The sequence below is a fragment of the Lycorma delicatula genome, chromosome 7 (assembly GCF_047948215.1).
Source record: "Lycorma delicatula isolate Av1 chromosome 7, ASM4794821v1, whole genome shotgun sequence".
In the NCBI taxonomy this organism is placed as follows: Eukaryota; Metazoa; Arthropoda; class Insecta; order Hemiptera; family Fulgoridae; genus Lycorma; species Lycorma delicatula.
This window is the reverse complement of record NC_134461.1, coordinates 133,346,824-133,364,675: the sequence shown is the minus strand read 5'-3', so window position 1 is coordinate 133,364,675 and position 17,852 is coordinate 133,346,824. Positions and strand designations below refer to the sequence as shown.

The following is a 17,852-nucleotide window of genomic DNA, read 5'->3' as shown; positions in this document are numbered from 1 at the left end:
TAAGAAAATTTTTCAGAGATTATGTAAAACACGAAAACAAACTACACTTTTGAAATTTAAATAAAAAATTAAAAAACTAACACCAGGCCTATAAATAAATGGACAAGCGGGCAAATGAAATAGTAAAATAAAAATGAGATTAAAAGAGATTTACTGCAGTTTACTGTAAAGTAGGAAAATTGTACTCTCCATATTTCATAAACTCTTTACTAGGTTTATATTTTTATTAATGTACAATCTTTGCTAAAAAGAATATAGCATATTCTTAAAAAGTAACAATATCCCCCTCTATCTTCTCAGACAATCAATTGTTTTCATGAAGCACAATACTTTGGCTAAAGAGAAAAGCCCTTATTATTACCATTTTTAATAAATTCTTAAACTATCTAAAAATTTTCCCATCAATTTATTTAAATGCAATTATACAATTTTCTTTTACAGAAACAATATTTCTGAACTGATGAAGTTTTAAATAATATTAATTAAAAAATAGAAAACCTGAATTTTCTACAACCTGCTCAACTGTACACAAATATGTGATCAAACAATTTTCATATTAAGTCAGAGTACCACCTGTACTCTGACTTATTTTACAGCTTATTTTTTTATATTTAGTATCATACTGTACTTTATATTTTAAATAACTAATCTGGACTTAATAATATCTGTATTTTATAATAATTAATTGTATATTCAGTGACGCTGTTCTCATCAAGGATGTTACCACAAGGACTTTCCCTCAATTCACCCTTGAAAATGATGGAGCAGTTCCTTCTTTTTAATCATGGAGAAGTGCATATCTGACTGATCCATATAATGTATTATTTGTACCAATTGGAATATAAGATTTATTTATTCATTATTAACAAGAGGTTTCACATTACAATTTTCTAAATTTTTCTCACAGTTATACTTAATCCGCTTAACTGAAAACTCAAAACTTTAATTTCTGAAAGCACTTTGTTTGACAAAATTTAATTATAGTTTTCAACCATAAAAATTTAATTAATGTTGAAAAATTAGTAATTAAAATTATTAATATAGTCATTAAAAAATAATTAGTAATTTTTTAATTATGAATTCATCATATATAATTAAATTTAAGTAAATTTTAAAGAACAACACTTAATTGTTTCTTATACATAATGGTATTTAGTTTAATAATATCAAATTTTAATGTAATTAAGTGAATAATAAATAGAAACTAATATAGATTAGAAATTTCTAATATAAAATATGTAACTTTAAAAAAATCCATCTTTTTTTATATTAGTTTACAAAGTCTGGGTTGCCCGCCCCTAGTGCGGGTGGGCAACCCGGACTTTGTACGGCACGCCAAAACATAGGGGTGACATTTTGGCTGTAAGTGTGAGAAAAATATTGATGTATTAAATATCTAATTAATAGAAAATTTCACATATCGATTTTTTCATTCGGTAAAAATTTACACTGCATAGCATATTTATATTATTTATATCTAAAATATAAAAATATTTACTTTATTAATGAAAAATTAACGCGGAATTTGTAAAGGACACTGCTTGAACTTGAACATGAATATACTTCTCTGATCAGAATAGCACACAAGCAGAGCACTGCTTTAACTTGGTTTTGAACATGTATAGACTTGCTTATTACCTCTAATTATAAAAGAGCAGTTTCATTATACAATAGCATTATTCTTGCTATTACGTCAGTAGTGATAACAAGTGGAAGTTCAAAAAGTTTACTTCAGAGTAATTTCTTAATTTTTAAAAGTAAGTACATCGATAATTAAGCTGTTGTTTAACTTGATAGATACTAGTTTATTGTAAATCGATTTTTAAATAAAATAAACATTTTATTTATCCAAAAAGGCTGTTTATTGAATCAATAAAATATTCTATCAAATTTGAATATTTCTATATGTATAAATATTTAACTTTTTGTTTTATGGAAATAATTATTTGAATCTATAATATAAAACATTTATTAAGTTCATTGCTTTGATAAAATGTGTTTTATTATAACATATTTGAATAATTGAACTGAATAAAATTTCAAAAATTAAGAAATATAAAATTGTTTTTAATGACAATTTCTGATTTGCTGAAATATTTGTTATTATAAAATACATATATAACACTTTCTTTATGTTCACAGGATACAGAAAATATTTTGTGTAGCACAAATATTTTTTATGCCGACTGACAGAATATAATTTTAAAGTTATGTTAATTTCAGTTATAGCTTATTTAGAACAAAGATAAATCTTTTATTTCTTTTACATTATTTTATAGTTTACATTGTTTAATTTATATGTGTGCCTCTTCTGTCTGACAGTCAAAGAAAACTGTCTGGTTACCAGTACGAAAAAAAAGGCTGGATAAGAAGCCGAAAAACAAAAACAAGCCGGCATGTTAAAAAATTATATCCAGTATCAAAACAAATGACTCAAAGAATCCAACATCAAGTCCAGTTATAGAAGAAAATACAGAATCTTCAGAGAATATAATGATGACAAACAAATGGATGAAGTTTTTAAATCAATTGGAACTGACAACTCTGACTTTATCACCAAATGAAAGGATTGAAAATATTGACACCAATGTGACACCCACAGAAAGTATTCTACAAACTTTAGAGTACAGATCCTGCATTGTGGCCAAGAATTTTTGAAGATGTCAAAAGAAGTTTTTCGTAAGACAAGGTTCAAGTAAACCATTGCTGAATTACAAATTTCCTTATAATGACACTAGTCGACATTTTAGCGCAAATTATTATACACGAACTTTACACGACTGGCTAGTGTACCCTCTTTCACAAAACTGCATTTACTGCTTCTGTTGCAAAATTTTCGGCTGTATAGTTCTCTTTCAAAGGAAGGTTTTAAAAGTTGGAAGCAACTTGGTGAAACTTTAAAAGAGCATGAAATTTCCAAAAATCATATTCAGGCCCAAAAATCATGGCTAGAAATGAACAAAATGTTAAAGTGTTGTAAAACTATAGATGCGGCTGCTCATAGACTTATTAATGCCCAAACAAATCATTGGAAAGAAGTGGTACTGCTAAGAATCGTAGCAATTACTGAAATGCTTGGTAAAAGTGGTCTGGTTTTTCAAGGTACAAGCGACAAATTGTTTGAGTAAAATAACGGTAATTTCTTAAAAATAGTTGAGTTACTATCTGAATTTGATACCATTATGGAAGAGCACGTTCATAGAGTGCTAAAAAAAGAAGAGACTAAAGCTCACTATCTCAGTAAAAATACACACAAAATGAAATAATAGATCTGCTGCATCAAAGTGTAAAATCTCATATTGTTGATGAAATAAAAAAATCCAAATATTTTTCCAAATACTAGACTGTACACCTGACATTATTAGTACAGTATAGCAAATGACTCTTGTAATCAGATATGTTTCAATCAATAAATTTGATGCTGATAATGAAATTGAAATTAATGAAAGCTTTTTTAGGCTTCTTACCAGTTGAAAGATTCACAGGAAAACAAATGTCTGATATTATAACTGGGGATATTATTATTTAATGACTTGGGTTTAAATTTGCAGGATATCAGAGGGCAGTGATACAACAACAGGTCCAATATGAAAGGCAATAAAGTAAGAGTGCAATCTAGAATTAAACAATTAAATTCACGAGTATTCTATGTTCTGTGTAGTAGCCACTCTCTCAATCTTGTTGTTAAAGATATGGCAAAAGCATCCTTGGAAGTTGCTAATTTCTTCTACATAGTACAAAATTTTTTTTTTTTTTTTGGCATCTACTTTTTGATGAGCAATACTTTTGAAACATGTTCAAGGTTTAACTTTGAAACCATTCAGTGAAACTAGATGGGAGAGTAGGATAGAGGTTTTAAAGCCTTTGAGATTCCATTTGGGAGATGTATATGACGCCTTGCTTAACATTATGAAAACCAAGAAATTGATAATTTAATAAGAGACGAGGAGGCCTTGGGTTTATTAAATTGTGTTTAACAATTTAAGTTTTTGTGTTCATTAGTTATTTGGCATAAAATACTAAATTCCATTAATCCAATAAGCAAGTTGATGCAAACAAAACATTTTTATCTAGCCTATGCACTTGATATTTTACAAAACTGCAATATCGAAATTGACATGAAGGTTAATTTCGGATCAACAATAACATGACACCATGTAAGAAGAAAAAGGAACTTCTCAAATGAAGCATGACATGAGATGAACCCATTGAAGAACGAAAAGAAAAATATATAATAGATTTTTTTTATTTTACAATCGATCAAGTACTAAATCCTAGATTTGAACAACCTACTAATCATATTAACTATTTTAAATTCTTACATAATATATATGATTTAAATACCATGTCCAAAGAAACGCTACTAAAACACTGTAAGAATTTAGAATGTATTTTAACTGATTATGATTCTGTTGACGTAAATGGGTAGAATTAGCAGAGGAAATTTCAGCACTATCTGCACTTTTGGGCAAAAAAGAACGCTTAAGCAATGTACTGAGCTTAAATTAAGTTAAATTTTGCCCCAAATAAATGGACAAAATTTCTAAATCAACTGGAACTGATGACACTGACTCTACCACCATCAGATGAAAGCATTGAAAAAATTGACGCCAACGTGATACCTACAGAAAGCATTCTACAAACTTTGAGTACAGATCCAGCATTATGGAATAATTTACCTTGTTTTATTTTCAAAATAATGGCATTTTGATTGTTTGTGCATTAACACAGATTTTTAATAGCATTTAAAAATGTAAAAAAATATATGGTTAACAATTTGTGGCTAAGTACAGATATTTCTTAATTAATTTTTACTGTTTTGTACTGCTTGATTATCAATATTATGTTATCTTACATGTTTCTTTCTAAATTTATGATTTTATTAAAATTTAAATAAAATGACTTGATTTTTACTGAAAATAAAAAATATGTACCTTTATTTAAAATACATATATTCTTAAGGGGCAGCAATTTGTCTTTTTGTCCGGGATGACAAAACTGCTTGAGCGGGCGCTCATCAGCAAAGAAGAAATCGATGGCTTGCAGACAAATGATTAGTAATGTAAGATTTTGAAAGAAAAGGACACTATTAACTAAATAAAAAAATGAAGAAAAAACTGTAAAATGAGATACGTGTAGGAGAAACAATCACTAACAAAACTGCCAGTATTAGCAGGCTGTTAAACAAATAGGAGAATATAATTAAGAGGTGGAAGGAATCTATACAGGAACTGTACAACTGTAAAAAAAAATCAAATGATATTCCCATAAAAGTTCAGCTAGAAATGGAAGAGGATAAAGTAGTATTCGCAATCCTAAAATTGGAAGTTATTCAAAAAATAAAAAAAAATAAAGCTGTAAGAAAAAAATGAGCTGCCAACAGAAGTGAAAAATTAAATTAAATACCTTATTGAAAAAGGATTACAAGAAATTATGAAATAAAATCTACAATAGTGAGATGTGGCCAGAAGATTTCTTTTTAAACAGACATAATTTCATTCTCCAAAAAGTATGGTTCAGTAATGTCTCTGATTCACAGGACAATTATTTTAATATCTCATTCAGCAAACCTTCTTCTGTAAATTCTGAACATAAGACTGAATAAAAAAATGAAGGAAATTGTTACAGAAAAACAATAGGAATTTAGGAAGGGAAGGAGGAAATGGATGCAATTAGGCCAACAAGCACCACAATCGGTGAGGTACATTGAAAAAGGTTAAGGAATAACGGTGTATTTTACAGATATGGAAAATGCATAAAACTGTGTAAAATAAGGTAAACAATTTGGAATGAGAATAAATGTTAGAAAAAACTAAAGCAATGATGATAGGAAATAAAGCCGATGAATATCTGCGCAAAAAAAAGGAATAATCAAACATGTGAAACAGTATAGATACTTAAATATCATATTAGCAAAAAACTGCAGAAGTAAAAATTAAATTATTAATTTATTTATGCAATAGCAATAACAGGATGACACCCAATAATAGCTAGCCAATATGATGGATTATAATGAATTTTGTAGCATGTAAAAAAAAATACCTACCTGACTGCGACTCGAACCCAAATTCTCAAAATAAAAGATAAAGATGGTACTGTTTTGTCAAGGAAATCAGTAATTGAACACAACAATAGTTATACATAAGGAAATATTTTAACAAAAAGCAACAGTTATTATTATTTAGCAAGGTGAAGTTGAAAAAACACCTTGTGAAGTCTTTTAAGATGCGAATCATGGACGGTAAGAAAAGAAAAAAAAGGGCTAATTAAGTGTTTCTTTTTCTCTCATTAAAGTCTAAAAGAAGATTTGAATAAATAGTCACAAAAAGAATCAGTAGGTATAAAAAAAAAGAGAGCAGAGAAGAGTAAAAAATAATCTAACAGAAAATTGAATATATCATGATCTTAAAAGTTCAACTGAGAATAGAGCAAAATGGAAATGGACAGGTCAGAAGGGTTCTCCTTCAGGACAATGATTATAATGATCTAAAATAATATAGAGAAGCTAAATATATATATATATATATATATATAAACAATATATATTATATATAAATTTCTTTCTATTACTTACAGTTGGCTGTCTTCGTCGATGAAGTGGCCGACCAAAACTTGATGCACCATCTGACAGACTATCAATATAATTTCTATAATCGTCACCAAACTCGAGTAAACGACGTGCAGCTTCAGGATCAGGTGCTTCTTCACTGTATGCTTCACTCATATATTTTTCCTATAAAGAAAAGGAAGTAAACAATAAGAACAAACTCTTTCTTTTTGCAGTAATCAGATTATACATACTAAACTGTATTAAGCAGTAAAACTAGATAAAACCTGATGATGACAATATTATTAATACAGAAAAAAACGTAAAAAGCCCTTTGTTTATTACATTAACAAATTATAATAGAAATCTGATACACTTTCTTTGATTTCTACATTTTAAACATGTAGCTCATTTAATTGTGAATGCTAAAAATGAAGCCACTCCATTATCTATTAACTACAATTGTTATGGAATTTTCGAAGCATGACAAATGGCATTAAATGTGGATGTAAATTTTCTTTTACGTTGAGTGTAACCTATATTTTCTTGTCACAGTAAATTATTATTATTATTATTATATGTACTTTTGTTTTAAATTGTTTAACAAACAGAAAGGAAAGCAGGTTTTCTTTATATAAAAAGCTAACACTAATTTTTATTTTGTAATCCATCTTTCTAAACTGCAGCTCCTTACTTTATTGGCAGAAATACAGTAAATGTGCAGAATGTTTAACATTCTGATACACAAAATAACCTATAATTCTATTGAAAAAAAATCACAATTTTGAGGAACTCTCATTTTTACTATACTGGCTATATAGTTATACTGTAGACCTAGCTATACAGTATACGAGGATCACTCAAATATAAACTATAATATGTTTACGTAGCTTTGTTGATATTAGATAAAATTATAAATAAATTACATTATTTTTCTACACAGTTTCCTTTAACAGAAATATATTTTCTCCATCTGATAGGTAGCTACCTGATCCTACTCACAAAAAAACCAAGATGGCTGCCACAACAACCTAACATCTTTGAATTTTCCCTTCCTAAAGCTTCTTTCAACAAACCAAACATGTGAAAATTACACAGTAACAAATCTGGAGTGTACAGTGGGTGTTCAAGAAGTGTCAAATGAATTTTAGCGAGTTTTTTGTGAGTGTGAGCTGCTATATTTGGCCGTGTATTGTCATGAAGGAGGACATTGCAAATCAGTTACTGGCATCATTTGTTGCGATAAGCAGTCCTGAGATCTCCAACCAGCATGTATATTGCATTTACCATCCTTCGTTTGCACAAGAATCAAACAGAGCATACCATTTGCGTTCCAAAACACAGTTGCCAGAACGTTTCTGGCTGGAGCAGTTCTTGGCCTCAATCCCCAACTTTTGTGGACCCATATTTCATCGCAGGTCACAATACAGTCCAGAAATGCCTCTCCTTCTTCTTCAATAACAGATCCTAACTTGATTTTATTGGCAGAAAAATACAGTAAATAAGAATATTTCACCTTTCCTTATATAAATTAATTTTATTGAAACAATTAAGTTTTGGAAACTCACAGATTTCAGATTTTTCTAATTCAGATATAAAGAAGTTATTTTTTCATTGTAGATACTGTAACTGCCAATTTTATATATATAAGTTTCTCTAAAAAAGCGATCTATTAATGTAAATGAACAACATGCATTACTTTTGTAATTCTATAAACTTTTATCATGCAAAACAATAGAGGGAATATAAGAATAACAACAAGAAATTACATCAAGCAAGATATCAAGATTAGATTACAAAACAGCCTCTAGATGGAAGGATGATCGCTCAAAACAAATTATTTTATCTTAAAACATTTCACTTACAGATCAATCAGTCTGGAACTGGTATAAACAAACCACTTGTGCATGTGCGATTAATAAAACCATTATCATTTAATATCATGACAACAGCTTTTTTATGTATGTATTTCTCTATATACAACCGGGCATCAAGAATGATTAAAAAATAATGATAATTAACTTACAAATAAAAAGTTAATATTTAACATTATGTTAATATTACAAACAATTCCTTAATTTAATTTATAATTAAACAATTCTCAGAGGGTTGCGCAAAGCGTTTTTAATGAACTTAAGATCACCAACCTGTCAAAAATTAACTACTTAAAAAATACTATATTTTTATCAGTTCCAAACATAAATGGAATGAACTTTGAATGCCTAACAAACAGCAAAGAAGAAAAAATATTTTATAGATTTTATTTTATTTAATATTCTTAAATTTTAACTAATTAACCAACAAAGTCCATTATATTTTAACAAACACAATATAGTAGTTTTTCTTGAACGATTATTAAACAACTTCTTAAACTTATTTTAGAAAAAAATTAATAATAATACTCTTACATACCTGATAGTTATCCCAAGCTTGTTCAGAAAATGAACTATCAGCGGAAACAGCTTTTTCAGGTTTAAATACAGTAACAGCACCCAAACCTGGACCGAGACGGAAAGCAGGCAATGTCATAAGTTTCCGACGTACAGCTCTAGTTTTACTACCTTCTTCTGCTTCTTCTTCTGTCTCTGTACCGCTTGTAGGAGGTCTTCTTTGACCACTCTTCAACGGTGAACCAGACTCCATCGCTAAAACTCCATCTGAACCGGACTCACTTTTTCTACCCTAAATGAAAGAGAAATACGTAATTAACCGTGGAAGAAAAATAATGAAATGGATTTTAAATTAATAATAATAATAATATAAAATAATCTAAATTAAAATTAAGCTATAATACTAATTGATACTTATCAATGTATAACTTCTACTTTTAAATTATCTAGGCAGTTTTGTCTTTTTGATGGTAAGTAAATAACAATAAATAGATATAATAAAAAATATCTCATTTACACCTCGAGTTACTAAGTAAATATTTTCTCAATACATAACAGTAGTTTGGATCTAATAAAACAATGACTAACCATATAAATGACCTGAAGGCAAATATATGAATACTTTCAAATGCGACAATCATAAATTATCAAAAAGAACTTAAAACACATGCTTCGAAGTATATTTAATATCATATTTGAGCACTCTTAACACCAAATATTTGTCATACATAAGAACTTAATACAGTTATATAAATATTTTACGCAAAACATGAATTTCTGCCAAGGGTCAAACTCAATTTAAAATAAAATATTTCTATTTGAATTTAATAACTGAAATTAATCATCTCTAAATTTTTATTTATTAGAAATAAGAATTTAATTAATGGAACTCTATCAACTCTTTGATAGCTTGAGAGTAAAAAAAAGAACAGCCAAATTCTACAGAGTTTAGTCTATTTTTAAGCAGTATTTATTATTAAATGTTCTGATTATTTATTTATTTTTTATATGAACATTTAATAATAAATACAGAATATAAAAATAATCCCACACTTGATTTGACATTATGTTGAATTATATTTTGTCAATGTAGAAAGAATAAATGTCAATAGTTAAAAGTCGCAGCTGTTCATTCATACTTTTTATGGAAATAATTAAAAAATAATAAGTTCTTCATTTAATACCTCACAAATATTACTACTGTTGATGCTTGAATTGACATTTTAATACCAAATTAAAAAAAAAAAAGAAAGTAATTTAAACTGTAAAGGAAAGAAAAAATATACACTTATATGTCGCTTCAACCAGATGGTAGTTAATCCTTACTTCACAAACTTTCAGTTTTAAGGAACTATTTCCCAAGATTTTATATGATGTCTCCTCCAGACCACCCATACAGGAATCTCTTAATTTCTTCATAAGCATACTCTAATCATTTCTATAAATTTTAACTAATCACAGAAAATTCTTTTAAAAATGTAAATAACTTAAAAAATTTTCAGATTTATTAAATTGTAGATGTTATACAAATAAAACTTCTTACCAAATTCCGTTTACGCGGTTTGACTTTACGCCGTCTTAACGAGTTAGAACTATAACCACCACCGCTACCTTCTTGAGCTTGAATGGTAGTTTCCTCAACAGTAGAAGAAGAAAGAGTTCCTTGTACAGATGATTCCATTTTACTGCTACAATAAAAATATTTTTGTTTTAATTTATTTAAAATGAGTACGTTATTTATTAGTACAATACAAAATCAACAAAAAAGAAAAACAAATAATGCTAATAAATTTAAAATGATATTGAAAATTCTGAGTATATAATAAAATTATAAATCAAGAAGAAAATTTTAAAAAAAGTAAAAAAAGAACAGGCTTCAGATAATTAAACATCATACAATCAGATAATACCGAATGGTTTGTTTTAAACAAAGCAAATTCAAAGCATAAACAAGATTATTTGATCATAAAAAAACAATAAAGCTATGCAAAGGAAGTTATCAGACGATAACACTTTGTTCTTATTATATTACAATTCTCTTAGTTCTTTCTGCTGGTAATTTTCTCCAAATTGTTAAGACATATATTTACTAATGAAAGCAAAAACTGGATCGTATAAGAAATGTGTCCATTTAGCATACACAGACCTAAAATATCTTTGAACAGTTATATATTTATGATATCATGGCATCATATTCAGCGAGACTATGCTCAAAGAGTTCAAGAGAATGATCATAAAAAAAACACCTAAGACTTAAAGCTAACGTATATTTAATACATTTAAATTAATTTATCTCTTGGTTTAGAAGATTCTCTTAGCAATAACTTCAACTAGAATTATAAAACTTTATCACCAGTGAACTTTATGTTTTATTTTCCTATTCAGCGGGAATTACCATTCAGGTATTGCTTCAGAGGATGAATGGGGATGATATGTACGAGTGTAAATGAAATGCAGTCTTGTACAGTCTTAGTTTGACCATTCCTGAGACATGTGGTTAATTGAAAACCAACCACAAAGATCACCAGAATCCACAATCTAGTCAAATCCATATAAAAGTAACTGGCTTTACTAGGACTTGAATACTAGAACTCTTGACTTCCAAATCAACTGATTTGAGAAGATGCATTAACCACTAGACCAACCCGGTGGGTTAGTGAACTTTATAAATATTTAAGAAAAAAATAATAAATGTATATATATTTATTTTGTTTAACATGGCCTGTTGGTATAATATAAAATTATAATAAATATATAAACCGCTTACCAATAATTATATACGTAACACATCCATCGCTCTCAGAAAGTAATTTCCATCATCAGGAATAAACCAAGTTATTATGTATGTAATAATAAATAAAACTTCACAAATTAATAGTATAAAATTTTATGTGATAATTGATACCACCACATGAACAAGATGTAGTACGTTGACATAATTTTAACATATATGATGATCAATTGTAATACACACAAAAAAAAACTTTTTTATATTTTTAATTGTAAAGTTCTATTTATTATTACACACAAAATAACAGTGTGTTCCTGATGATGGAAATTACTTTTTGAAAGCGCTTGGACGTGTTACATATATAATTGTTGGTAAGCGGTTTATATATTTATTTGTTATAGTAAGGAAAATTTGGATCATGCATAGTAGACCACCATATTTCTTAAAAATTCTCCATTAGAAATATATTTAAATTCTATTGAAATTTACCTATTTCCAATACATTTACAGTCCTTTGAAATAAATTTCAGGATATACATCCTAACCTTAATTGAACTGAACTAACTTTGGTAAATATAATGTTGATACCGTTACTAGAGCGGGAAGGAGGCAAAATCTCACCAAATTTGCTAGAAAAAGTCATCCCACTGAACAAACACAATATTAACAAACACGGAAATAAATTGAAAATTTTTAAGAAATGTGGTCATCTATTATATAAAATGCAAAAATTCATCTGTTGCATTTATAATTTGCATCTAACACCTAATTTTCATAAAAAAACTAATTATATAATAGAAAATATTAAAATAACACATTAAGCAGAATACAACCGCAAGATTTAACGATCTAATAAAGATTAAATCTTTTAAAAATAAACAGAGTGAAACCTGATAAGTGTAAAAAAAAAAAACAAAAAACTTAATTTATACTGCATGTAAACAATTACCACTGAGATGATGAATTTTGTTCGAGTTGATGAAGTGCAGATTCACTTATAGAGAAATTTGATAAGCGTGTAGTAGAAGTTGCTGCTAGTTGTGGTATACCAGACACACTTCGTGGTCGAATCTGAGGTCCTTCTTTTCTCTTCTGCCTCATAACAACCTGGTTAATTAATTATGAAGTTAATTTTTACAAATAATTAAATAGAAATAAAAAAAATTATCTTGTCAAATTAAAACTAAATAATTATAAGTGAAATAAAGGTTTTTAAGAAGAATTTATATGCACTTAAGATAGTCGATATGGAATAAGTTACTGTTAATATTGTTAACGCAAGAAAAAACATTATTATTCATAATTTTAATGAATATTAATATTATAACAAATGTTCTATAAATATTTTCCCCTCTGTAAAACCCATCAAGATGGAAAATTCAACTAAGTAATAATTAATATATAAAATGTATTTATTATAAATTGATTATAGCAAATAGAACTTGGTTAAAAATGTAATTTCAAAATGCATGTCAAAATTTCTGTCAGCTAAAAACACAAAAAAGGCAAGTAAAAGTAAATACAGAAAAAAAATTAAGATCCTGACTAGAAAAAATATTATTACAATGGATAAAATTAGACCGTAAAAATCAAAACTTTGAATAAATATACTCTACGATTCATTCAAGCAGTAGATACGGAATATTGCAGAGTTGAACGATGTGCTCCAGAAAGAACACTTTCAGCTTGTCAAGTGAAGTCAAATTAATGGTTCAGCTGAATTAACTCTTTTAACTAAAATAATTTTGAAATGGAGGAACAAAAATTTATTAAATTTTCCAATAAACACAAACAAAATTGTATATCTTAATATTATTAAATGTAAATTAAAACTAATACCATAAAAAACTAATTAGAACAGTTTTAAAACTTTATTATATATTATTATTTTTATTTTATTTAAACTGTAGACTACAATCTAAATAAGATATGTTAGTCGGTTGCAAATTTCCATTATATGTGAAGTAAAATGATAAACATCAGGCAGAGAGAAATTACATCGTTCGTACCTTGTAATAACTACCTTGTTTATAAAGAATAATCAAAGAAAATAATTATTACTTTTGTGTGTTCTGGTGAATTAGGTAAAATTTGTGACGGGAATGATTTCTCAGGTACCAATGTAGCATCCAGATCTCCAGATTCGATCGCTTCAGCCGAAAGATGACATGTAGCAACGCTACTTGTATTTAAATCATCAGAAGAATGTCTCTCAAGATCATCATCTTCAGTAGTACATTCACAACTAGCATCGCAACTATCAACAATTGTCTGCGATGATAAATCAACCTGCACAAACCAGAAGAAAACATAATACAAAATATATAAAGAATATAATAAAAAAAAATTAAAAAATTATAATGTTTTTATAAAGGCGCCTAGTTTCATGCGATTTACAAATAAATTGTTTTGAAAAAAAACATGAAAGCTGGAGATAGTTTTAATCAAAATGTTTGAAAGAGGTCTGGAAACATATATTCCCATAATAATAAAAAATATGTACAACAAGAAATACATTATTCTGACTTCAGAGAAAATTCATTGTAGCTAAATTACAATGAAAGATACTAAACATAGGCCAATCAAAATTTTGAATACTGAAAGAAGAAAATATCTTTTGGTTTTTCAGAAATGATGAGGAGAGGAATTGAAAATTATACACAGCATACGAATTCAAAAAACACTTATTTTAAGTAACATTAACAAAAAGTATGACACTTTTAAAGTAAATCAATATTACAATACTTAATACGGCACTAATACATGTAAGCATCAGGGATACAAATTCAAAATAATCAAAAACTGTTTTCCTGAGATTAATGGTGTACATTATAGAGCCAGTTCCAGACAGGGAACTGCTTGACTCATAGCATGAAGCACATTATTTTACGATCTAAATATAAAATTTTTGTAATATCCATTCAGATCTGATGCTTATTTAACTACATTTACAATGTCATAGATTCTTTTTTTAGTTTTAAACGATAAGACTCTGGAGTTGGGCTAATTATTTATAAACATATATACATCTTAAAAATATTTAAAAACCAAAATGAAAAGATTTATTAATACTATTATAAAGAAAGCAACGTATGATTCATTAACTGATTTTTTTTTTCATTCCACTTAATGTAATGGTTTTTTTAGTACTTATCACGATATGAATTTATAATTACTTACTATTATTAGAGGTCACATAATGGTTACTACTAATTTTAAATACGCAATAAAAGTTTAATAATTAAATAAATAAAAAATGTAGTTAAATTTTTAAAATTAAAAAAAAATATATGCATATTTACCTCCTCTATGAATCATGAGACCTTGCCGTTGGTGAGGGGGCTTGAGTGCTCAGGGATACAGAGTAGCTGGACCGAAGGTGCAACCATATCGGAGAGGTATCTGTTGAGAGCCAGACTAAGGAATGATTCCTGAAAGAGGGCAGCAGCTCTTTCAGTAGTTGTTAGGGGCGTGAGTCAGGACGACTTAAACGGCCATATCAACATCACTCAGTCCTCTGAGTACTGCGCAGCTGAAAGCAATGGAAAACTACAGCTGCTTTTTTCCAAGAAAATGTGGCTCTCTGCATTTTCACATAACAATAATGGAGGCGCCTTCCTTGGTAAAATATTCCGGAGGTAAAATAGTCCCCCGTTCGGATCTCCGGGTGGGGACTACTAAGGAAGGGGTCACCAGAAAATTAAAAAATAACATTCTACGAGTCGGAGCGTGGAATGTTAGAAGCTTAAAAAAGGTTGGTAGGCTAGAAAATTTAAAAAGGGAAATGGGTAGAACAAATGTGGATATAGTAGGAATTAGTGAGGTTCGGTGGGAAGAGGAAGGCGACTTTTGGTCAGGTGATTTTAGAGTAATTAACTCAGCATCAAATAATGGGCAGGCAGGAGTAGGTTTCGTGATGAACAAGAAGATAGGGAGGAGAGTGGAGTATTTCAAAACGCATAGCGATAGAATCATTGTAATAAGGATAAAATCAAAACCTAAACCGACAACGATTGTTAACGTCTATATGCCTACAAGCGCCCATGATGATGATGAGGTAGAGTGTGTATACGAAGAGATTGATGAAGCAATTAAACACGTAAAAGGAGATGAAAATTTAATAATAGTTGGAGATTGGAATGCAAGCATTGGAGAAGGCAAGGAAGGAAATATAGTGGGTGAATACGGGCTGGGCAAAAGGAATGAAAGAGGGGACCGACTTATAGAGTTTTGCACGAAGTATAATTTAGTAATTGCCAACACCCAATTTAAAAATCATAATAGAAGAATATACACTTGGAAAAAGCCAGGCGATACTGCAAGGTATCAGATAGATTATATCATGGTTAAGCAAAGATTTAGAAATCAACTCGTTGACTGCAAAACTTACCCTGGAGCAGACATTGATAGCGACCATAATTTGGTGATAATGAAATGTAGATTGGGGTTTAAAAACCTGAAGAAAAGGTGTCAGATGAATCGGTGGAATTTAGAGAAGCTTGAGGAAGAGGAGGTAAAGAAGATTTTTGAGGAGGACATCGCAAGAGGTCTGAGTAAAAAAGATAAGGTAGAAAATGTAGAAGAAGAATGGGAGAATGTTAAAAAGGAAATTCTTAAATCAGCAGAAGCAAACTTAGGCGGAATAAAGAGAACTGGTAGAAAACCTTGGGTTTCAGACGATATATTGCAGCTGATGGATGAACGTAGAAAATATAAGAATGCTAGTGATGAAGAAAGTAAAAGGAACTATCGGCAATTAAGAAATGCTATAAACAGGAAGTGCAAACTGGCGAAAGAAGAGTGGATTAAAGAAAAGTGTTCAGAAGTGGAAAGAGAAATGAACATTGGTAAAATAGACGGAGCATACAGGAAAGTTAAGGAAAATTTTGGGGTACATAAATTAAAATCTAATAATGTGTTAAACAAAGATGGTACACCAATATATAATACGAAAGGTAAAGTCGATAGATGGGTGGAATATATTGAAGAGTTATACGGAGGAAATGAATTAGAAAATGGTGTTATAGAGGAAGAAGAGGAAGTTGAGGAGGATGAAATGGGAGAAACAATACTGAGATCTGAATTTAAGAGAGCATTAAAAGATTTAAATGGCAGAAAGGCTCCTGGAATAGACGGAATACCTGTAGAATTACTGCGCAGTGCAGGTGAGGAAGCGATTGATAGATTATACAAACTGGTGTGTAATATTTATGAAAATGGGGAATTTCCATCAGACTTCAAAAAAAGTGTTATAGTTATGATACCAAAGAAAACAGGGGCAGATAAATGTGAAGAATACAGAACAATTAGTTTAACTAGTCATGCATCAAAAATCTTAACTAGAATTTTATACAGAAGAATTGAGAGGAGAGTGGAAGAAGTGTTAGGAGAAGACCAATTTGGTTTCAGGAAAAGTATAGGGACAAGGGAAGCAATTTTAGGCCTCAGATTAATAGTAGAAGGAAGATTAAAGAAAAACAAACCAACATACTTGGCGTTTATAGACCTAGAAAAGGCTTTTGATAACGTAGACTGGAATAAAATGTTCAGCATTTTAAAAAAATTAGGGTTCAAATACAGAGATAGAAGAACAATTGCTAACATGTACAGGAACCAAACAGCAACAATAACAATTGAAGAACATAAGAAAGAAGCCCTAATAAGAAAGGGAGTCCGACAAGGATGTTCCCTATCGCCGTTACTTTTTAATCTTTACATGGAACTAGCAGTTAATGATGTTAAAGAACAATTTAGATTCGGAGTAACAGTACAAGGTGAAAAGATAAAGATGCTACGATTTGCTGATGATATAGTAATTCTAGCCGAGAGTAAAAAGGATTTAGAAGAAACAATGAACGGCATAGATGAAGTCCTACGCAAAAACTATCGCATGAAAATAAACAAGAACAAAACAAAAGTAATGAAATGTAGTAGAAATAACAAAGATGGACCACTGAATGTGAAAATAGGAGGAGAAAAGATTATGGAGGTAGAAGAATTTTGTTATTTGGGAAGTAAAATTACTAAAGATGGACGAAGCAGGAGCGATATAAAATGCCGAATAGCACAAGCTAAACGAGCCTTCAGTAAGAAATATAATTTGTTTACATCAAAAATGAATTTAAATGTCAGGAAAAGATTTTTGAAAGTGTATGTTTGGAGTGTCGCTTTATATGGAAGTGAA

At 29.1% G+C, this 17,852-nt stretch overlaps 1 protein-coding gene across 2 annotated transcripts in view; it reads right to left on the bottom strand.

Moving 5' to 3' along the window:
• klar (klarsicht) overlaps nt 1-17,852 on the bottom strand; it is a 1,056,371-nt gene that overhangs the window by 125,159 nt on the left and 913,360 nt on the right. For both annotated transcript variants that reach the window (XM_075370262.1, XM_075370261.1), the window contains exons 14-18: nt 13,730-13,957; nt 12,618-12,775; nt 10,481-10,625; nt 8,960-9,229; nt 6,575-6,733 (exon numbers count right to left, since the gene is read on the bottom strand). In XM_075370262.1, the coding sequence (XP_075226377.1) occupies nt 6,575-6,733; nt 8,960-9,229; nt 10,481-10,625; nt 12,618-12,775; nt 13,730-13,957 (960 nt within the window). The remainder of the gene's footprint in view (nt 1-6,574; nt 6,734-8,959; nt 9,230-10,480; nt 10,626-12,617; nt 12,776-13,729; nt 13,958-17,852) is intronic.